The sequence below is a fragment of the Entelurus aequoreus genome, linkage group LG13 (assembly GCF_033978785.1).
Source record: "Entelurus aequoreus isolate RoL-2023_Sb linkage group LG13, RoL_Eaeq_v1.1, whole genome shotgun sequence".
Classification (NCBI taxonomy): domain Eukaryota; kingdom Metazoa; phylum Chordata; class Actinopteri; order Syngnathiformes; family Syngnathidae; genus Entelurus; species Entelurus aequoreus.
This window is the reverse complement of record NC_084743.1, coordinates 47690911-47714710: the sequence shown is the minus strand read 5'-3', so window position 1 is coordinate 47714710 and position 23800 is coordinate 47690911. Positions and strand designations below refer to the sequence as shown.

At 39.1% G+C, this 23800-nt stretch overlaps 1 protein-coding gene across 1 annotated transcript in view; it reads right to left on the bottom strand.

Moving 5' to 3' along the window:
• Positions 1–23800, bottom strand: part of clcn2b (chloride channel, voltage-sensitive 2b) — a 333131-nt gene that overhangs the window by 124053 nt on the left and 185278 nt on the right. The window contains exons 13-15 of the mRNA XM_062067936.1: positions 19258–19327; positions 15420–15530; positions 9874–10087 (exon numbers count right to left, since the gene is read on the bottom strand). Coding sequence (XP_061923920.1) covers positions 9874–10087; positions 15420–15530; positions 19258–19327 — 395 coding nt within the window. The remainder of the gene's footprint in view (positions 1–9873; positions 10088–15419; positions 15531–19257; positions 19328–23800) is intronic.

Here is a 23800-nt window from a genome sequence, read left to right as displayed (position 1 = left end):
CACTCTCTCCTTTTTCTATTGTGGATCACGGATTTGTATTTTAAACCACCTCGGATACTATATCCTCTTGAAAATGAGAGTCGAGAACGCGGAATGGACATTCACAGTGACTTTTATTTCCACGACAATACATCGGCGAAGCACTTTAGCTACGGAGCTAACGTGATAGCATTGGGCTTAACTGCAGATAGAAACAAAAGAAATAAACCCCTGACTGGAAGGATAGACAGAAGATCAACAATACTATTAAACCATGGACCTGTAAATACACGGTTAATGCTTTCCAGCCTGGCGAAGCTTAACAATGCTGTTGCTAACGACGCCATTGAAGCTAACTTAGCAACGGGACCTCACAGAGCTATGCTAAAAACATTAGCTATCCACCTACGCCAGCCAGCCCTCATCAACACCCGTGCTCACCTGCGTTCCAGCGATCGACGGAGTGACGAAGGACTTCACCCGATCATCCGTGCGGTCGGCGGCTAGCGTCGGATAGTGCGTCTGCTATCCAAGTCAAAGTCCTCCTGGTTGTGTTGCTGCAGCCACCCGCTAATACACCGATCCAACCTACAGCTTTCTTCTTTGCAGTCTTCATTGTTCATTAAACAAATTGCAAAAGATTCACCAACACAGATGTCCAGAATACTGTGGAATTTTGAGATGAAAACAGAGCTTTTTGTATTGGATTCAATGGTGTCCGAATACTTCCGTTTCAACAATTGACGTCACGCGCATACGTCATCATACATAGACGTTTTCAACCGGAAGTTTAGCGGGAAATTTAAAATTGCACTTTATAAGTTAACCCGGCCGTATTGGCATGTGTTGCAATGTTAAGATTTCATCATTGATATATAAACTATCAGACTGCGTGGTCGGTAGTAGTGGGTTTCAGTAGGCCTTTAAGAGGTTAGCTATTGTATCCTCCTACGATGTGTAGTGATGCATTTTGCGTTTTGCTATTCCTTCTCCTGCAGGGAAGACACTTGTAAGAACCGTACTTTTTTTGTCACCATGGAGTATGGGATTACTGATTTAGAGGTAGCTAAAACACTGTGTGGACGGATGTTAGCTGCTAGCTAGCTACTAGTTTGCTACTCGCTAGCTATATTTTAAAGCACTGCTTGCAGCACGGCTCGTCAATGTTTATAGCTCCACCTTTAACATTGGTTTTAAAGCCAAAATATGTCCAATCTCCCTCTTTTGTCTCTACAGTGTTTCTGCTTGCAAGTGTGTTGATGTTGAGTCGCGACATGCGCATTAGTGCGTGATCATGAAAAAGAAGTACTGGTATTTTTCCAATTGCAGCATAATACCTGTTTCAATTAATTAGTACCACGATACTATACCGTACAACGGTATTTCTAACTTATATCTGTCAGTAAACATGATATATGGAAGGGCGAAACACTTCAACATGGTTGGCGGGGTGGAGATGCAGTCGAAGGGAGCTCGGGCTGGAAGAGGACTTAAACTTGTAATTTAAGACCGCCCACATTCTGAAGAGACAGTCAGAAAGCAGATTGAAGACCAAACAACCGCCATATCATGTTATGTATACTACAAGGAAGTGTTATTAATGTAGAAAAAAAAATATATAAAGACCCCTTTAAGGTCAGTTCCACGGTAGCCCGAACACAGACACGCATATCTTCAACAACTAACTACTAATTTGTATTTTTCCTCAGCAGAACTCGAACCAGGAACCTTTGAGTTCTGAAGCAAAAGTAATTACGGACTGAGCTACTGGTGCATCCTAAAGCAGAATTCAGAAGCAGGCAATTAAGAGAAAGGGGATTCTGTTCTATTCAGCTGAGCTCAGAGAACACCCAGCATCTGGTAGTCCTGGTCTCAGTTTTGTGTGGTTTCCATAAATTATTCATGTGAGTAGAGCTAATTAAAAGCTAGGTAACAGTGAACTGTTGAGCCAGGCACTTCTAGACAAAATGTGCCTCCTTGTCAAGCGCACTTAATTTATACATAATTTCAGTCAAACACCCATATTTAAATTGCAAAACCACTGCCAGAAATCAAAATTTACGGGGTACATTTCACCAAACAAAAATTGGCTCATGTGGCATCCGTATCCAAGGTATTACTTAACAAAAATTGAGACTGGAGACTCCTTCCACACATCTCAGGAGTGATTTGGTCCATTCCTTTTCATTGGATCTCTCAAAATCCTCACTGCTTAATGGGAAGTTAAGCAGGGATTTTTAGGAAATACAGTAGTATCTCAACAAATGAGTGCCCCAACTTACGAGTATTGTGATATACAAACTGTCTCTTGGCTCTTTGTTGTGTGCAAGATTTGAGTTACAAACATCCTTGCCGCTAGTTGGCGTAGTGAAACATCTGGTCTTACTTGTTAACATTAGCTTATAGCTAGAGATCAACATAACTTTGCTTTTCCAACCACTGAACGGAGGAAGTGAGTGTGAAGGAGATTGCTGAGAAGACGGAGATGATCTTCATTAAATTAGGTAGTATTAGTACTTACAGTCGTGGCAAAAAGTTTATTACATACACTTGTAAAGAACATAATGTCATGGCTGTCTTGTAGAAATTATTGGAAACTCGAGTTTCCAATAATTTCTACAACTCTTATTTTTTTTGTGGTAGAGTGATTGGAGCACTTACTTGTTGGTCACAAAAAACATTCATCAAATTTGGTTCTTTTATGAATGTATTATGGGTCTACTGAAAATGTGACCAAATCTGCTGGGTCAAAAGTATACATACAGCAATGTTAATATTTGGTTACATGTCCCTTGGCAAGTTTCGCTGCAATAAGGCGCTTTTAGTAGCCATCCACAAGCTTCTGGTTGTATTTTTAACCACTCCTCTTGACAAAATTGGTGCAGATCAGCTAAATGTGTTGGTTTTCTGACATGGACTTGTTTCTTCAGCATTGTCCACATGTTTAAGTCAGGACTTTGGGAGGGCCATTCTAAAACTTTAATTCTAGCCTGATTTAGCCATTCCTTTACCACTTTTGACGTGTGTTTGGGCTCATTGTCCTTTTGGAACACCCAACTGCGCCCAAGACCCAACCTCAGGGCTGATGATTTTAGGTTGTCCTGAAGAATTTGGAGGTAGTCCTCCTTTTTCATTGTCCCATTTACTCTCTGTAAAGCACCGATTCCATTGGCAGCAAAAGCATATTGCTGGGTATTGTGGCCAAACGGCTCAATTTGTGTTTCATCTGACATCACATAGACAAAGATAAGACCTTCTGGAGGAACAAATATTTAGCTGTTTGGCCACAATACCCAGCAATATGTTTGGAAAAGAAAAGGTGAGGCCTTTGATCCCAGGAACACCAAGCCTACCGTCAAGCATGGTGGTGGTAGTATTATACTCTGGGCCGGTTTTGCTGCCAATGGAACTGGTGCTTAAGAAGAGTAAATGGGACAATGAAAAAGGAGGATTACCCCCAAATACTTCAGGACAACCTAAAATCATCAGCTTGGAGGTTGAGTCTTGGGCGCAGTTCGGTGTTCCAACAGGACAATGACCCCAAACACACGTCACAAGTGGTAAAGGAATGGCTAAATCAGGCTAGAATTAAGGTTTTAGAATGGCCTTCCTAAAGTCCTGACTTGTGAACAATTCTGAAGAAACAAGTCCATGTCAGAAAACCAACAAATGTAGCTGAACTGCACCAAATTTTGTTAAGAGGAGTGGTCAAAAATTCAACCAGAAGCTTGTCAGAAGCTTGTGGATGGCTAGCAAAAGCGTCTTATTGCAGTGAAACTTGCCAAGGGACATGTAACCAAATATTAACATTGCTGTATGTATACTTTTGACCCAGCAGATTTGGTGACATTTTCAGTAGACCCATAATAAATTCATAAAAGAACCAAACTTCCTGAATGTATAAATGGTTGATTTATATAGGCTAGTAAGGTAAAGTTTTGTACCTGACAAGTTTCGGCTATCTTGCTTCTGCAGCCTTCATCAGAGGTGTCACGTGATGTTAGCGTGACGTCATCTGTGACGTGTTATATGGATTGTTCCATCCCACCTGAAGTGGTGGGATGGCGGTGTCCCCTGGCGTGCGCCAGGGGTAGGGCGGGGCGCCCCTTGTCGTCTGGATGTCTACCAAACGGCCGAGGGCGGCGCTGCAGGACTGTGTCCCAGGTGTGGGATAGTTGGTAGGCTCCTTCGTCCCTGTTGACAGTCTTTGGGGCCCCCTTCCTGATTTCAACCGCCTCTTTGATCCACCAATGGAATTTGTTGATTTCCATTTTAATGACCTTGGCTGCCTCCCAGTTCATTAGATGGTTTTCCCTCTTGCAGTAGTCTGAAATGGCTGATTTTAGATTTTCCTGCGTTGCTTTCATTCTCGTTGCACGGGTGAGCGTTCTAGATGTTTCCTTTTCACATTCTTTCTGGTGTTCCTTTTTTCGTGTGCTGAACTGTCAACCTGTCTCTCCTATGTATGTTTTATTCCATGTTAGGCAAGGGATCTCATATATCACATCAAACTTTTTCTCTTTGGACTTCCTGAATGTTTTGGTGACCAACAACTATGTGCTCCAATCACTCTATCACAAAAAAATAAGAGTTGTAGAAATTATAGGAAACTCAAGACAGCCATGACATTATGTTCTTTACAAATGTATGTAAACTTTTGACCACGACTGTAAGGGGAAATCACTGTTGTGACGTTGCTGCGACAAGATTCCTCTGGTGGCTAAAAAGATGTAGCTGTGCGGCATCTGTGAGACAGTCTAGCGATGGCTGGACAGACCTTGCTTGGATTGTCTTGCCAGCGGCGTAGTAGATACGTTAAAACATATCCAAACAGTGAACGTTTACCCTCTGAAATACAGAATGGATTTTTTTCTGATGGTGTGTTTGATGGAAAAGCAGCTCTAAGGAAAAAACGTAAAAACTCGCACTCCAAGATAAAAGCTGTACATTATTATTACATTACATTACGGGGCGGCATTGCGTAGTGGGTAGAGCGCCCGTGTCAGAAACCTGAGGGTTGCAGGTTCGCTCCCCGCCTCTTACCATGCCGTTGTGTCCTTGGGCAGGACACTTCACCCTTGCCCCCGGTGCCGCTCACACCGGTGAATTAATGTTGAATGAATGATAGGTGGTGGTCGGAGGGGCCGTAGGCGCAAATTGGCAGCCACGCTTCCGTCAGTCTACCCCAGGGCAGCTGTGGCTATGAAAGTAGCTTACCACCACCAAGTGTAAATGAATGATGGGTTTTTAACATGTAAAGCGACTTTGGGTACTTAGAAAAGCGCTATATAAATCCCAGGTATTATTATTATTATTATTATTATTTATTGTTATTATTATTAAAACCTACTCTAGTTGTTTGTAGTACATTCTATTGTATTTTTTTCAAACAATATTTCTTATTCAAAAGTTAGTTTTTCTTTCTAAATGGCATGTTGCATGTTAAAATTGTGATGTGTTGCGGGAGCCAAGCACAGATTAAATTGTCGACGTTGATTTGAGATATGAATGTTTTGAGTTACAAGCTCGGTCATATAACTAATTAAGCTTGTATGTTGAGGTACTACTGTATTCTAAATTGGAGACTTCATCTTTTTGATAAAAAACAGGGATGACTTACTAGTAAGGATGGGCGATGTGGCCTAAAATCTATATTGTGATTCAATTGCAGCCTCTTTTAGATTAGAAGTGGGGGAAATAATCGATTTTTAGATGCATCACAATTTGGACATGCTAGATCGATTAGGAAAATGTCAATAACCAATTACTTATTTATTGTAAATAAAGTAATGCAGACATTTCTAAAATATGGCTGACCGCAGCAAACCACCTCAGAGAGAGATCCAACCAGTTCCTTTATTTTATGGTACTTACTGTATGTTCCAGTTTTGCACACATTTCTATTAATTTGATAATGTAGTGATGTAATGGTAATTAATTCAACTGTTTCTTATTACAAATGCACTGTTTTTAAAAGTTGTAAGTGATTAATGCTTATTTAGTGAAACGAAAAGAAATGTAAAACTGCATCCATATATGGTACATAAATTCAATAATTGATTTTTAATTGAATCATAGATCCTGAATCGTAATCGAATTGTGAGATGCCCAACGATTCCCACCTCTAATAACGATATACATCACAATATATTATTTGGTATATATTAATGATAATTTAACCATTTTAAAATGTGTTACAAGGGCTCCCAATTTGGCTGCAAATGTATGCAGTAACATATTGCATAATTTCCAGTTGGAATAGTTTGTCAAAAACTATTATTAATCTACTTGCTAATTTACTATTAATATCTGGTTACATTCTGTTGTAACATGGTTCTGTCGACATTTCTGTTAAAATGTAATCAACATTTATTAGTTTGTTTTTTTGGATACTTTACATTAGATCATACTAATGCTGATACATCAGTTTTTCAAGATCATCGAATGATTACATTTTTTATCACAATTATAATCAGACAACACAGAAAACACAAGATGGCGGTGTAAAAATATCAAAATGATTTCCCACTATTAGCTTAGATTTGAATCCTTTATTTTTTCCTCCTACTCCTAAACCTAAAGCTTTATTGTCAGGCAAATCTATGTCATTTATATTGCATATCGTCAATATCGCGCAACCCTTTTTACCAGGATTATATTTTAAAATCAAACACGGTTTACAATGCAGCAAGCACATCAGCAAATCACACGCATTGTGGCAACACATAATTCCCCACCTTAACTTCCCATGGAAATGTACTGGAAACTTTCTGGAAATTTTCCAGGATATACCATATTTTCCGGACCATAGGGAAAGCACCGGATTATAAATCGCACTGCCGATGAATGGTCTATTTTTGATCTTTTTTCATATATTAAGCACACCGGATTATAGGGCGCATTAAAAGAGTCATATTAATGTTCACGAGTGAGGGAAAAGTGGATCGTGAGATCGACAGGCGGATCGGTGTGGCGTCTTCAGTAATGCGGACGCTGTATCGATCCGTTGTGGTGAAGAAGGAGCTGAGCAGGAAGGCAAAGCTCTCAATTTACCGGTCTATCTACGTTCCCATCCTCACCTATGGTCATGAGCTTTGGGTTATGACCGAAAGGACAAGATCACGGGTACAAGCGGCTGAAATGAGTTTCCTCCGCCGGGTGGCGGGGCTCTCCCTTAGAGATAGGGTGAGAAGCTCTGCCATCCGGGGGGAGCTCAAAGTAAAGCCACTGCGCCTCCACATCGAGAGGAGCCAGATGAGGTGGTTCGGGCATCTGGTCAGGATGCCACCCGAACGCCTCCCTTGGGAGGTGTTTAGGGCACGTCCAACCGGTAGGAGGCCACGGGGAAAACCCAGGACACGTTGGGAAGACTATGTCTCCCGGCTGGCCTGGGAACGCCTCGGGATCCCCCGGGAGGAGCTGGACGAGTGGCTGGGGAGAGGAAGGTCTGGGCTTCCCTGCTTAGACTGCTTCCCCCGCGACCTGACCTCGGATAAGCGGAAGAAGATGGATGGATGGATGGATATATATATTTTTTTTTTCCAAATTGAAAACACTTCCTAGTGGTCTACATAACATGTAATGGTGTTTTTTTGGTAAAAATGTTGCATACATTATGTTTTACAGATCACCTTCAAGCCGCTTTCTGACAGTTGCTTCCGGATGCGCCGTTTTGTGGGCGGTCTTATTTACGTGGCTCACCTTCGACAGCGTCTTCTCCCCGTCATCTTTGTTGTAGCGGTGTAGCGTGCAAGGACGGGAGTGGAAGAAGTGTCAAAAGATGGAGCTAACTGTTTTAATGGCATTCAGACTTTACTTCAATCAATACTGGAGCAGCATCTCCTCATCCGGAAACAACCACATCGGAAATGTGTCCCGTGAAAAACCATCTGACCGGATCTCTAATAACTAAAGTTCCTTGGGTGAATAATGTAAACTCACTATGCCGGTATGTTTTAGCACTTTCATGGCGAGTTTACTGACAGATATAAGTAATAACTTTACACTACTTTTTATTAGAAATGGCAACAGCGGAGGATGAATGTCCCATAACAAGAAGATAGAGAAAAAGAAGAAAATTATCACATATGGCGTCGGTGCGGATGGGCACAATTTTTCAGGATTTACGCAGATCCCAAATACAGATCAGCAGGTACCAGAAGGTAAGAAAAGTTGATTTTGCATAATATTGCGAAACAAAACGCCAGATAATATGTCTTACCTTATACACACACCATATTAATACTTGTATGTTTAATGCGCTGACAATCCTTCAAGCGGTGCGGCTTCATAGCTTACCAAAGTCGTACTAAAACATTTTGATAGATTTTTGAGCGCCGTGTGTAATGTTCTATATTTTCAATGGAACATTTAAAACGTTGGTGTTGTTTACTTGAGACCCATCACAGTGCAGTCTACACGTATCTCTTATGTTTGACTGCCATCCACTGGTCACACTTATCATTACACCATGTACCAAATAAAATAGCTTCGAGGTGGGTATGCTCAACCAAAATTATTCCCTATATTAGGCGCACTGGGTTATAAGGCGCACTGTCGAGTTTTGGGAAAAAAAATAAAAATTTAAGTGCGCTTTATAGTCCGGAAAATACGGCAATCCATCCCTCTGCAAGCCTAGTTTTGCTTCATTGTCATATTGGCAGACACGTCAGTCACCCATCTTCAGTGTTCTTATCCAAGATTCTACAGTACATAGTCCCGTTCTAACAAACTATGGCTTCTTGCAAGGCACATGTCATTGATGATTCCCGTCAAAGAAAACAGCGATACCATACATAACATCAGTCCAACACCCAAAATAAAAATGTAAAACTACTGCCAGCAGGCAGTCAAGACACACTGTGTACTTATGACAATTAACAAATTGGCTCATGTGGCATCCGTATCCAAGGCATTACTTACCAAAATTGAGACTGAAGAAATAAATCCCTGAAGAGAACATCCCAGCAGCTAATAAATAGTTTATAGTATACTTTCTACTTTTCTAGCACTAGTTACGTCAACAACAATATAACATCACCACAAATTTAAATGGTGTTGGATTCCGGTGCAGTTTTAAAAGCATTGACTTTTTAGTGCAATCTTGTACAAAAAGCTCAGCAAAAGATTTTGTTTCTTTATAAATATGACATTGGCCCAGGCACAGGTGCATCAGCAAGCAGCTGATACATGTAATATTACTTTCATTCATTAACAAACTGAGTTTTACAATCATGTACTGTAGCTCTCTATTGTTACAATTATAGTGCAGTTATTTTCAAAATAACCACGGTTATTTTCAAAAGTTCTCTCAGAACAAGTCACCCTATAAAACTTAACTAATGCCTTGTCACACTTAAACACACGTCCAATTTTTTTCCCAGCATAACCTAAAATTGTGCAACCATAGTGCATAATTTAACATCTACTGCAATTTGGCTCAAGGTCATCAAAGCTTTTCTAACATTACATTACCATAACTGGTATTATATTTCAGATTTTAGAGGCAATATGCATTGTCAGCTCCTGGAGGGAGTCAAATATGTGCTTCCTTTAATTTTACTTGTATCGCTCTTTGACCGTGACTACTTATACTACTTCTGTCCTTTTTCATCCTTTAAAACTTTGTGGCTGGTACTATCAAACCCTTTCATTTTAATTTCATGCAATGCCACTGATTAAAGGCTTACCACTCTATGTAACAGGGCATACCTCTTAAATGTCATGCAGTGCCAAGCTGACATGGTGTATTCGACGCCTGCGCAGCTACTTAGATATTGACATAAGCTGCCGCTAACATGCTAGTAGAGCTGTGTGGCCTGTGGACTGTAAAGGACTATACACATGCAGGAAAAGTGTACAACTGTTTCTATGCAAGAGACCCACTGTACTTACTCATGGTGTCCCCAGCCCAGCTCAGGGAGGTATGGCAGCTTCTTGATCCGGATGATGGAGTCGTAGAGGGAGGGTTGCAGGGACTGCGCTACAGCATTGGCCAGAATCACTGCTATCATCACAGGTAGGATGTGAGAGATCTGCCCAGTCAGCTCAAAAACAATCACTGCGGTAGAAACTGTATGGGTGACTGCTCCCGACAAGGCTGCTGCACCTGGAAGTAAGTGACAGGACCGTGAGGTGAGCAAAAGATTCTGAAGTTGTCATAAAAATCTACAGCACTGACACTGTAGTTTATATTGATGTTATGTACTGGCTCAGCTAAGTGCTAAAATTCGATATAGGTAGGAATGTGTCGATAAGGGTTTTTGCGATTTAGTTACCGATCATCCACGATTGAGACTGGCCGATACCAGTAACATATTTTATTTATTTATCTATGCCCTTAAAATACTCCTGTGTTGAGGGACGTATTACCTGAATTTGTAAATATTAACAACAACAACAAATCAAAATATACTGTAGATCTAATCACTCTACTTACAGTCATATACCATTAACAGTACTATCCTCAACACTACCGTTATATGGATCAATCAGACCACCCCTTACGTGTATGCCTGGTCTTTACACAGCAACAAATCATCGTTATCAGTGTTTCCCACACATTCATTTATTTGTGGCGGCCCGCCACGAAAGAATTACGTCCGCCACAAATAGATTTATGAATTTATTTTTTTTAATTTTAATTTTAATTTTATTTTTTTTGTCTTTTCCAGCTTCTCAGGCAAATCATATAGTTGATGTAGATGCCCATATCGGCTGTTCAGATTTACTTTACAAAAGAGAAGTGTAGGATACTTCTCTTGTTGCCTTATTTGTATTTGACTTTATTAAATGTATTTATATTATCATTTGGTGCAGCCGGGCCGGAGCAGGAGGGGATAGAAAGAGAGAAATTATTATGTTGCTGGTAAATAATATGGTTGTAGTAGTAGGCTAAAGTTAAATTATTTAGTATGCACTAATTAAAGGGGCAGAGCTTTAAGAGACATTTTAGCTTTTATATTTTATAAGATATATTTTTTGTAAGAACCACAATTAATAAATATATTTCAGTGAATAACTTATTGTTCAAATCTGTATATAAATATGTACATAAAGTGTTGTAATTATATTGTAAAATGGATGGATGGATGGATGGAGGGATGGACGTTTAAAACAAAACTGTTATTATTAATTAGTAAGTATACATTTTTTGACCCTTTTTAGAGAAAATCATATCATTGTAGTAAATTATGCAAATTACTCGATGTCATGGTGACCACGCCCATAGCCACGCCCCCACCGCCACAGGTATCTTGGCAGTTTATGGGAAACACTGGTTACATTATCCTCTTTCTAGATCGGGGTACCCAAATTTGTCCTGCTGAGGCTTTTCATTTGGCTTGCCAAAGGGTGGCTTCCCAAATGTATTCAACTGACCTCTTTCAAGCTCACACATTATTGATGGCATGTCCGCAAAGCTAACTAGTTGCCATCTATCGAACATTACGATCTCCACTACCTTTTATATGGCTGTAGGGGCCCTTGGAGGCCAAAAGTTTGGGTACACCTGTTTTAGACTGTAATTATTCTATGTGTTAATTTCCTGTTAATAGCTGGTTACTTGCTGCTGTAATGTGGTTCCATCTACACGTCTTAAACTGTATTGAGCACATACAGTAGGCAAGGGATTCATATGGCCACTCTACATAGCAACAGACGCTGTGGTATAAACTGGAATTACCACAAAACACATTTTAAGATATACAACACTCTGTAATCTAGCGGCTAAAGTGGATAGTGCATGCCCAAAATATGTCACGTTTCATGTGTCAGGTAAACCGTGATGAATGGGGCCATAAGAATCCCCTTCCTACTGTAGCTGCTGGGGGACTAAAAACAAATAAAATATCTTGCCGGAGGGGATTGGCTTTTTAAATCAGCATCAAAAGCCATTATTTGGCATTGGCTGATCACATACTAGTTGACAGAAATCATTTGATATTGATCAATGGCCAATCGAAAAAAAGCGTGCCCTATTTGTGTCTAGTGCGGTCAACTGTTTTCAGCATTTTTTTTTTTTAGAATAAGTGACAATAATTTCATCTGGTTTCTTATGGTGCTTTAGTTTTCTGTTTATAACACAATATTATGTATCTGAAACCAAGAACAAAGCAGGTATCTTGAACAATATTACAACATTATTTCCAGATCTAGACCCAGGAAAACTATAAAAAACAAGATTTTATTGACCAACTGCCGAAAATGGCAGCGTAGCAGATTTGGTCATCATTCAAGTTTTTAGTTTCCTCGACCAAACCCAGCACTTTTCAAACTCAATTACCATACATTTCCACACTGCCTCCATAAAACTTTAAGGAATAAATCATTTTCAAATAATTCAATGAAAAGTGAAGCCCAATATTTTCAAATCTTTTTGACCAATTGTGTTGTGATGAGAACAATAGAAAAGCAGCATTGGAGCAGCACAGAGTGAAGAAAGCCTTCACTGCTCAACCAACAAAACGGATTAGACCTGTCAAAAGACTGAGATGAATACTTGGGGAGAAAATAGCAGAGGAATGAAAGCATTAAAATAAAGTGAAAAGGGGAACAAAGCCAAGCAAAAATAAATGGTATTCCAGACTCGGAGGTTTCATTGTTCTCACACGTAATTTAATTAAAGCCGATGTGCTTCCAATGTTCTCCCTCTGATGGATGCTACGTCCTATCTTCACAGTTAGCAATCTCCTTAGTAGAATTAAAGAGGCTCATCAGAATGTCAACGGCCAAGTCATTAGTTGCAGTGAACCACATCAGCATCATCATGAAAACAACAAACACGATGTGTGTAACTGTTGTGTAAATAAGTGAGGGTACATATGAATTTGAAATAGCGGAAACTACGCTGACGACGCATACACCTGAACCACAAATTTACAAAGTTAACAAGGCCTTAAAATAACAATTTGTCTAATTTACACAGTGTAGAAACAATACTTAAATGTGTAAATATATACATATGGTATTTTCCGGACTATAAGCCGTTACTTTTTTACCCAAGCTTTGAACCCTGCGGTTTATAAAATGGTCTGGCTAATTTAAGGATTTTTCTTCACTTAAAGGCCATAATGTTTTGTATTCAACAGTTTTCATAGAACACCAACAGACATTGAAAAGGTGTGGTATTGTTTGTGCTATGGCGCCATCTTTTGGACGGGTTTGTTCACTGCAGGTGCTGCTGGTAAAAAATATATTTCCTGTTTAGTCCTTTGAACTGGAGGTAAAACGGTCCATAGCGTTCCTGCTTGAAATTAATCTTTATTCATCACTCTAAGCAAAGTTTGCAAGTTTTACAATATAACTAAAATAATTCATACTGACTAAACCATCCCATGTGTGATGTATGTGGGAGTGTTTCCATGCATATGTGTACGTGCCATCGTAATGTAATCAAGCATTAGCGTCTGTCGTTAGCATTAGCGAATATGCTAATATGTTTACAAGTGTCTGTTAGTATTATTAACTTACAATGGCGTTCTTTTTGTATTGTTTCAGTTTAGTTTCGTAAATTTACCAAAACGTCACCGTAGAGTTATTGAGTCCGTTTAGCTGATTGGAGAGCTAGCCTCTGCATCTAGTGGGTCCATGACAATGACTTCTGTTTTGTTTGATCAGCCGTTTTACAGGTACCGTTTGGAAACAATTAAGGTATGTAAATCAACATTTGCTAAATATTTCGTACTGATATATACCGTATCTGCAGCTTACAGTCCGGTGAGGGTAATATATGTAAACATATTTATTTCTTCTGAAATTTGATTGGTGAGGCTTAAATACCGGTGCGCTCTTTAATCCGTAAAATACAGTACATAGTCACCTAAATTTTGAGACAATTCGCGCTAAAGTTTCTACAACGTCTTAGCCTGACAATAACAAGCCCTGTTGCATTCTCTTTGGCAGTATAAAATCATTTGTTTGACAGCACTAATTGGATTGACCAATATTCAGACCAATGACAAGGTCCAAGGAATTCACTGATTATCTGTGAAGATTTACGCAAGCTGGGAAAGCCTTTTGGATCAATTTTTAACCAACTGCAGAATCCAAAATCATCAGTTCAAATAAGTTATTTGATAAGAAAAACATCCATACTGTCACCCTAACGTTAAAAAAATGTTGTTCAGAAACAACCCAGAAACCACCAACACTCAAGCCTGCCATGAAATGCAAATCTTCCAAAACATTAGTGTTACTGTACATAGTGAAGCCATGTTTAGCGCCAATGACCTTTAAGAAGTAGATCTGCAAGACAGAAGCCACTGCTCCAAAATCATCACTGTTAAGCTCGGCTGAAAGTTAGAAGCGCACTGGACAAATGTTTTATAGTCAGATTAGATAACGACTGAGCTATGTGGTCATAATGTATGTTATGAGGAGTTAAGATAAGACTTTCAAAACTAAGAACACTGTTACTGTAGAATCATAAAATGGTATACAACATAACCTAGCAGGCACAAGACATTGAAACAAGGTTAAGAATTTGTTGAACTAAATCAACGTTGAAACAACATGCTTTTTGACGACGTTTAATCAATGTTAGGTTCTGATGTTGATTTGACCATTGAATTTTGGTAATATCTCAACCAATATTCTACAACAAAAATACAACACTGAAACAACATGCTTTTTTTTTTTTTACAACGTTTTGCTAAAGGTCTTCTGAGGGTTGGTTTGACCGTTGAATTTTGGACATTTCCCCACCAACAGCGTTGATCCAACGTTAGACATCAATGTTGTCTCAATTTACAAATACAACTATTTTGCAATGTTGTTTAAAGTCAGTTTTAAAGGACACGTATGTATAGTCAAACACACCATCAAAATTATTTAACTTTACCTCAGGTCAACAGGACAATGATCCAAGACAGAAATCAAAACGTGTTTTGGATTGAATACAGCAGGATAGAATTTAGCCAGGGGAAGAACATTAAAGGACATTTATGTATATGCTTAAAACATTTGCTAGTTTTAAGGAAACTTCACCACTTTTGCCAAAAAGAGTGGTCAAATATCCAGCCAGAAGTATGGCAGATGCTTGTTGATGGCTACAAAAACATGCTCAGGAACATTTAACCAAGTATATATCATATAATGTGTTTTGTAATATTATTTTAGTGTGTCTAAACTCTGAAACAGATTTAATTGACTTGCATAATTTCTTAAGGGAAAAACCTATTCAGTCTGAGTACGATTAGGTCTTTGTCAGACCTTTAGAAACTGATTACTAATGAAAACCCAGATACCACTGTATAACCATTACATTCGGCTGGACCTATTGCACCCTGGAAAAACAGCTAAATTAATCATTAAGGACTACAATTCATGCAGTTCATCACCAAGAACACTGAATGATACTTCTGACCGCTACAGTGAATAGAGAACACAATGGTTCATAATTTAAAAGCATACCCTACATAAACATGAATGTTTTTACTCACCTACTACAGCATAGCCTCCTGGTACAATGGGGTATATGGTGCCATCCGTGTTAATACCATCTGGGAACCAAGCTGCCATGCTTTCTCCCACCAGGCGACCAAATGCTGCTCCTACACAATCACAATTTAACGATGCCATTAATGACACCACTGCAATGTATTTGGGCTTTGTTGAGTTTTAAATAGGGATGTATATCGTTAGGATATCAATATCTGTATTCATCGGTACTCTTATCAGTACTATATGTAATTGGTGTAAATAAAAATGTGAAAAAATTAATTTTTAATGACCATATTTATAAGCACAAGAAGTTGTACACCACCAACATCATGTAACATCTCACAGCAGGGGCAGTCTTTTATCAACCCCTGTTTTTAGGTCTTAAACAAGTCAACTATGTTTTCAGTGCAAGGTGCAATGCCGTTGTTACGTCGTCATCTTGTAAAAAACACACAGATCCATCACTGTTTTTGTATTAATTACAATAACACTCAGCTGAAAATTATATTTAAAGGCCTACTGAAATGAATTTTTTTTATTTAAACGGGGATAGCAGATCTATTCTATGTGTCATACTTGATCATTTCGCGATATTGCCATATTTTTGCTGAAAGGATTTAGTATAGAACAACGACGATAAAGATTGCAACTTTTGGTATCTGATAAAAAAAAGGCTTGCACCTACCGGAAGTAGCGTGACGTAGTCAGTTGAACATATATGCAAAGTTCCCTATTGTTTACAATGATGGCCGCATGAAGTGAGAGAGATTCGGACCGAGAAAGCGACAATTTCCCCATTAATTTGAGCGAGGATGAAAGATTTGTGGATGAGTAAAGTGCAAGTGAAGGACTAGTGGGGAGTTGAAGCTATTCAGATAGGGAAGATGCTGTGAGAGCCGGGGGTGACCTGATATTCAGCTGGGAATGACTACAACAGTAAATAAACACAAGACATATATATACTCTATTAGCCACAACACAACCAGGCTTATATTTAATATGCCACAAATTAATCCTGCATAAAAACACCTGCGTGTTTGTTATGCTAGCTCCTAGCTCCTCTGCTAGCTCCTAGCTCCATAGAACACGCCAATACAATTCAAACACCTGATCAACACACACAATCACTCAGCCCAAAAGACCGTTTACCTAACCCAAGGTTCATAAAGCTTATATATTTTTTAAAAGTTACGTACGTGACGCGCACATACGGTCAAGTTATCGAATGTTTAGCAGCCAAGGCTGCATACTCACGGTACCTGATATTCAGCTGGGAATGACTACAACAGTAAATAAACACAAGACATATATATACTCTATTAGCCACAACACAACCAGGCTTATATTTAATATGCCACAAATTAATCCTGCATAATAACACCTGCGTGTTTGTTATGCTAGCTCCTAGCTCCTCTGCTAGCTCCTAGCTCCATAGAACACGCCAATACAATTCAAACACCCGATCAACACACACAATCACTCAGCCCAAAAGACCGTTCACCTAACCCAAGGTTCATAAAGCTTATATATTTTAAAAAAGTTACGTACGTGACGCGCACGTACGGTACGGTACGTGTTATGCTAGCTCCTAGCTCCTCTGCTAGCTCCTAGCTCCGTAGAACACGCCAATACAATTCAAACACCCGATCAACACACACAATCACTCAGCCCAAAAGACCGTTCACCTAACCCAAGGTTCATAAAGCTTATATATTTTAAAAAAGTTACGTACGTGACGCGCACGTACGGTACGGTACGTGTTATGCTAGCTCCTAGCTCCTCTGCTAGCTCCTAGCTCCATAGAACACGCCAATACAATTCAAACACCTGATCAACACACACAATCACTCAGCCCAAAAGACCGTTCACCTAACCCAAGGTTCATAAAGCTTATATATTTAAAAAAGTTACGTACGTGACGCGCACGTACGGTACGGTACGTGTTATGCTAGCTCCTAGCTCCTCTGCTAGCTCCTAGCTCCATAGAACACGCCAATACAATTCAAACACATGATCAACACACACAATCACTCAGCCCAAAAGACCGTTCACCTAACCCAAGGTTCATAAAGCTTATATATTTAAAAAAAGTTACGTACATACGCAAAAAAAAGCCAAAGCTGCATACTCACAGTAGCACGTCTGCGTCTTTGTCATCCAAATCAAAGTAATCCTGGTAAGAGTCTGTGTTGTCCCAGTTCTCTACAGGCGTCTGTGTATCCAAATCAAAAGTCCTCCTGGTTAGAGTCTCTGTTATCCGAGTTCTTCCATCTTGACTGCATCTTTCGGGAATGTAAACAAAGAAGCGCCGGCTGTGTACTGTTGTGGCTGACTACGTTCGAAAAATACGTCCATTTCGCACCGACAACTTTCTTCTTTGCTTGCTCGGCTTCCTTCTCCATAATGCAATGAACATGATTGAAACAGATTCACGAACACAGATGTCCAGAATACTGTGGAATTATGAAATGAAAACAGAGCTTTTTCGTATCGGCTTCAATGTGGAAGGCATACCCGTGTTCGTCGGGCTACGTCACACGCATACGTCATCCTCAGAGGCGTTTCGAACCGGAAGTTTAGCGGCAAATTTAAAATGTCACTTTATAAGTTAACCCGGCCGTATTGGCATGTGTTATAATGTTAAGATTTCATCATTGATATATAAACTATCAGACTGCGTGGTCGGTAGTAGTGGGTTTCAGTAGGCCTTTAAGTAGGGTATTCACGTGCAGAGCACAGACCTTTTACATGATATATCATACAAAATATATAATATAAATCAATACAATCAATTAGCATGTAAGGTGGGGGTGCATTTAAGCAAGGTATGTTTTGATGCTTTGCAAGTACGGCGTGATGGACTGATCTCAGACGGCGACGAGAGACCAGTCAGCGGATGCTATCTCGCTTCAACTCTATGGATTATTATAAATTAATTGAAAACTTTTTTTAATGGATTAATATTGGTTTTTGGATTACTGGATCGCTAGGACGACAGTTGATGAAGGGCGGTAGTGCCTTTTGTGAAGCAGTCCACTTTAAACTGACACTAACTCTTCATGTGTGACTTTGAGGGGCTTTTGAGGAGGAAATATTTTTGTATTATAAACTTTTGTTTGGTGTTGCTTCCTTCTTTGTGATTATTCCAAGCGGATCCTACCCTTGTCTTTTTATATGCGTTGCAGCGGCACCTGCAGCGAATGTGACAACGTGTCATAATTAAGATAGCCGTATTATTTGTTCAGAACCTTTACGGTCTTCCTAGACCGACCCAATTAGGAACCGGTAGCAAAAAATACCGGTAGTTGCCGAGTCGGTTTACATCCCTAGTTTTAAATGCATTTTTCTACTCAACATTATAACACTGGCAGTTTTTAACCAAATCTTTGAACTGCGGGATGTCGAAGCAGTTTTGTATCTTTGTCAAAGGGAAAACTGATATCTTAGGGTGGGTGAATCGATTAAAATGTCGATAGTATCTATACCAAAACATAGTATCAGTATCGGATCAATACTAATGTGATGAGATTGAAATGTTCCTGTTCCTTTTGGAGTTATTTTAAAAAATAATCTGTTTTTCTGTTCATATTGTTACATTGTTATTATCTTTGTCGAGTTTTTTTTATTCTGATTATAATCATGATAAGCACAATTAAAAGCAAAATCCCAAAGTCATTCAGTGGTCCTAAAGTATAGCCAATACTGGCCTTGTATTTACTTAGCATCAAATCGATAGCATCATTTCCAGTATCAGCCACCCTTACTTTTTAGACGTGATAAGTACACTGCATTTTAAAACCAATACTAAGCTAACACATAAACACAAGCATAGCTTACCTATAACAAATACTGGCATGAATGCCCCACAGGGTACTGGAATTGTTGTGGCAAGGGCAGACATCCAGAACTGAAGAAGAAAACGATAAACAGAGTTAAGAAAATCCATTAAAAGGAAACGGCTGGCATTCAATTAGCTTTGGTCTGATATCACAATCACAGAGTAGAATCATCTCCCAGCAATACTGCTGTGACCATATGGAGCCTATTGCTCGAGATAGATTGAGTTGTCACATTGGGTCTTAATTTGACAAAGACCTTCTCGTGAGCTTTGAATGATGAGCAGGCTCTGCTGATTGGACAACACTATGCAAAGTGATTTGAATAGATGGCTAATGAGGTGAGACTAGTAAGAATACTGTCATCAAGTAAGTGGCCACGCAGCTTTCAGTTAGACATCTAAGAAAAATAATCATTGCGTTTGTTTGGATTTCTACATTTTGCATTTCTAAGGACCTATTTGGAGCTTTTTTGTCAGTACTTCTTTAATATAATCATCACAGCACACAACTCTTTAAACCATTTGTGGAGAAGACATCAATACTTTTTTCGTTTGTTACTAAATTACCTTAATAAAATCCCTTGATGAATGTGCTACCATGTGTTCTGTATAAGAATTCATGTTGATCGAATTCATGCACGTGAATTCTGAAACAGAGGATTATGGATATAATGTAAATAATCTGAATTGCATAATAAGAACGGAAACAATACCTTACTATTTCACAATATTCTCCTCTATGACATTTTTGGTTAAAAATAGGCAACAAAATGTGTTGGTGACACATTTTACCGACACAGTTCTACAAACAAATACAAAGTTAAACACTTAGTGCCTGATTTACTAAGATCCAAACACCAAGCGGTAAAAAGCGCATGCAATTTATAAAATAACGTGTACTATTAGTGGGTGTGTTGCGTGTGATTTACTAACACTGCGTGCACAATTGTAAAGTGGAGCAGACCGCCTTATTTAAATGATGAATTTCCTTGTACTATACGGGGCATCTGTGCCGTTTTGCTATGTTTTCAAACAAGCAGAAGAATACCACTTTTTATGGGCATTTTACAAGCATTCGTGGAGTGAATCTACAATTATTATTTTTACAGCTTAAGGTGTGCTCATTGGAGAGAGGCTGCACTCACGTCTCTAAAGATGAAGAAAATGCAGACTTAAATACGTTTTTTTAATATAAGAAATATTTTAATAACATGTGAATCTATGTGAAAAAACAAACATCATTTAAAAAATACTGAAAGACACCAAAACGCATCAATTGAATTAATGTAATCAGTCCTTTAAGTCCTCTAGTAGCTATAACATTATAAAATGATGTTGCTGAATAGACAGTATGTCTAATATATATATATTTCTTATTTGCGTGTGATTTACTAACACTGCGTGTACAATTGTAAAGTGGAGCAGACCGCCTTATTTAAATGATGAATTTCCTTGTACTATACGGGGCATCTGTGCCGTTTTGCTATGTTTTCAAACAAGCAGAAGAATACCACTTTTTATGGGCATTTTACAAGCATTCGTGGGGTGAATCTACAATTATTTTTTTGTACAGCTTAAGGTGTGCTCATTGGAGAGAGGCTGCACTCACGTCTCTAAAGATGAAGAAAATGCAGACTTAAATACGTTTTTTTAATATAAGAAATATTTTAATAACATGTGAATCTATGTGAAAAAACAAACGTCATTTAAAAAATACTGAAGGACACCAAAACGCATCAATTGAATTAATGTAATCAGTCCTTTAAGTCCTCTAGTAGCTATAACATTATAAAATGATGTTGCTGAATAGACAGTATGTCTAATATATATATATTTCTTATTTGCGTGTGATTTACTAACACTGCGTGTACAATTGTAAAGTGGAGCAGACCGCCTTATTTAAATGATGAATTTCCTTGTACTATACGGGGCATCTGTGCCGTTTTGCTATGTTTTCAAACAAGCAGAAGAATACCACTTTTTATGGGCATTTTACAAGCATTCGTGGGGTGAATCTACAATTATTTTTTTTTTACAGCTTAAGGTGTGCTCATTGGAGAGAGGCTGCACTTACGTCTCTAAAGATGAAGAAAATGCAGACTTAAATAGGTTTTTTTAATATAAGAAATATTTTAATAACATGTGAATCTATGTGAAAAAACAAACGTCATTTAAAAAATACTGAAGGACACCAAAACGCATCAATTGAATTAATTGAATCAGCCCTTTAAGTCCTCTAGCAGCTTTAACATTATAAAATGATGTTGCTGAATAGACAGTATGTCTAATATATATATATTTCTTATTTCCGACCGTCCAAATTGTTGACACACACACATAGGATGGAGGACTCTCATCTGTCCAACGTCTGTCTGTGCAGCGCGAGCACTGATCCTGCTCATGTGTGTGGAACTGTCAGTTTGCCCGTCCTTCTGAAACATGCTAAATAAAACGCTAAATAATGCTGGCAAAACGGTGAAGAGTGTTGATAAATCCCATTGCGTGTGCTAAAAATGTATATTTGCATCTTCTCCTCCCAGTATTGTGGGGGATTTGTTGATCAACATATATTTTGAATATTGGATACACTAAATGGATTGCACGCCTTATTCTGCTTCTGTTTAGTACATCAACTTTGCATGATGTGCTATCAAGTTTGGACGTTTTTTAGTACACGCAAACTTTCAGTAAATCAGGCTCGTATAGTTGTGCCTCGGTTTTTGTTATTGATGTATTACAAAGGGTCAAGGGTCAATTGAAGACCGAATTGTCTGAAAACCAAACATTGTTTCCCTATTGTAAACAATTCAATCTAATTAATACATTTTAAACCCCTAAAAATGTTACCCCAAAACACTATCAGGAAATAGTTATACTTTTAATTGCATAAAATAATGCAAAATGCATATAGATGACAGATTAAATAAAGATTTAACATTTTTTTCTACCTTTATTGAAGACTTGATAGCTAACACTGGCGAGGAAGGAGGCGATAGGGTGAAATCTCTGTGGACACCCACTTTGTGATGTAAATTCAATAGTATTTCTCACCTTGTTTATTAACGTGTTGTGGCTCATGTACTGCAGGAAGGGGATTCATATGGCCCCATTCGTCACGGTGACAAATTGGGGGGGGGGGGGGTGCACTAGCCATTAATCCACCAGTAGAGTGTTGAATATCTTAAAATGTGTGTTGTGGCAATTTCAACTTTGACCACAGCGACAGTTGCTATGTAGAGTGGCGCTTTCCATCATTTTCAGCAGACTGCATTGCCTCCTTTTACCCTAGATCCACCTTGGAATGGGGCCACATGAATCATTTCCCTACTGTATCTAACAACGCATGGACAATGGTTTTGCGCTCACAAGACTTTGTTTACATCAACTGATGCCATGACGGGGGACAGCTTTAAGGCACAACACATCACACTGTTGTGATTCTACAGCCTTACCTGCAGACTTACATCTTCCGGCAAACTTTGATCGTCCCTTGTTTTGCATGGGAATACAAGGTGGAACTCATAGATAACGCTGGCTAGGCTATACACACTATATTGCCAAAAGTATTTGGCCACCTGCCTTGACTCACATATGAACTTAAAGTGCCATCCCATTCCTGACCCATAGGGTTCAATATGATGTCGGTCCTCCTTTTGCAGCTATTACAGCTTCAACTCTTCTGGGAAGGCTGTCCACAAGGTTGTGGAGTGTGTTTATAGGAATTTTCCACCATTCTTCCAAAAGCGCATTGGTGAGGTCACACACTCTCAGTCTCAGTTCTAATTCACCCCAAAGGTGTTCTATCGGTTTCAGGTCAGGACTCTGTGCAGGCCAGTCAAGTTCATCCACACCAGACTCTGTCATCCATGTCTTTATGGACCTTGCTTTGTGCACTGGTGCACAGTCATGTTGGAAGAGAAAGGGGTCTGCTCCAAACTGTTCCCACAAGGTTGGGAGCATGGAATTGTCCAAAATGTTTTGGTATCCTGGAGCATTCAAAGTTACTTTCACTGGAACTAAGGTGCCAAGCCCCACTCCTGAAAAACAACCCCACACCATAATTCCTCCTCCACCAAATTTCCCACTGGGCACAATGCAGTCCGAAATGTACCGTTCTCCTGGCAACCTCCAAACCCAGACTCGTCCATCAGATTGCCAGTTGGAAAAGCGTGATTCATCACTCCAGAGAAGGCGTCTCCACTGCTCTAGAGTCCAGTGGCGACGTGCTTTACACCACTGCATCCCACGCTTTGCATTGGACCAGGTGATGTAGGGCTTGGATACAGCTGCTCGGCCATGGAAATCCATTCCATGAAGCTCTCTGCGTACGGTACTGTACTGTGGTGGCATGGTGTAGTGCAGTGGATCGATTGGCCGCACAAGAAATTAAAAAATAAATAAATAAATAACATTTTATTTTATTTTATTTTTTAATTAAATCAACATAAAAAACACAAGATACACTTACCATTAGTGCAACAAAACAAAAAACCTCTCTCCCCCATATACTCATTCACACTCATTCGCACAAAAGGGTTGTTT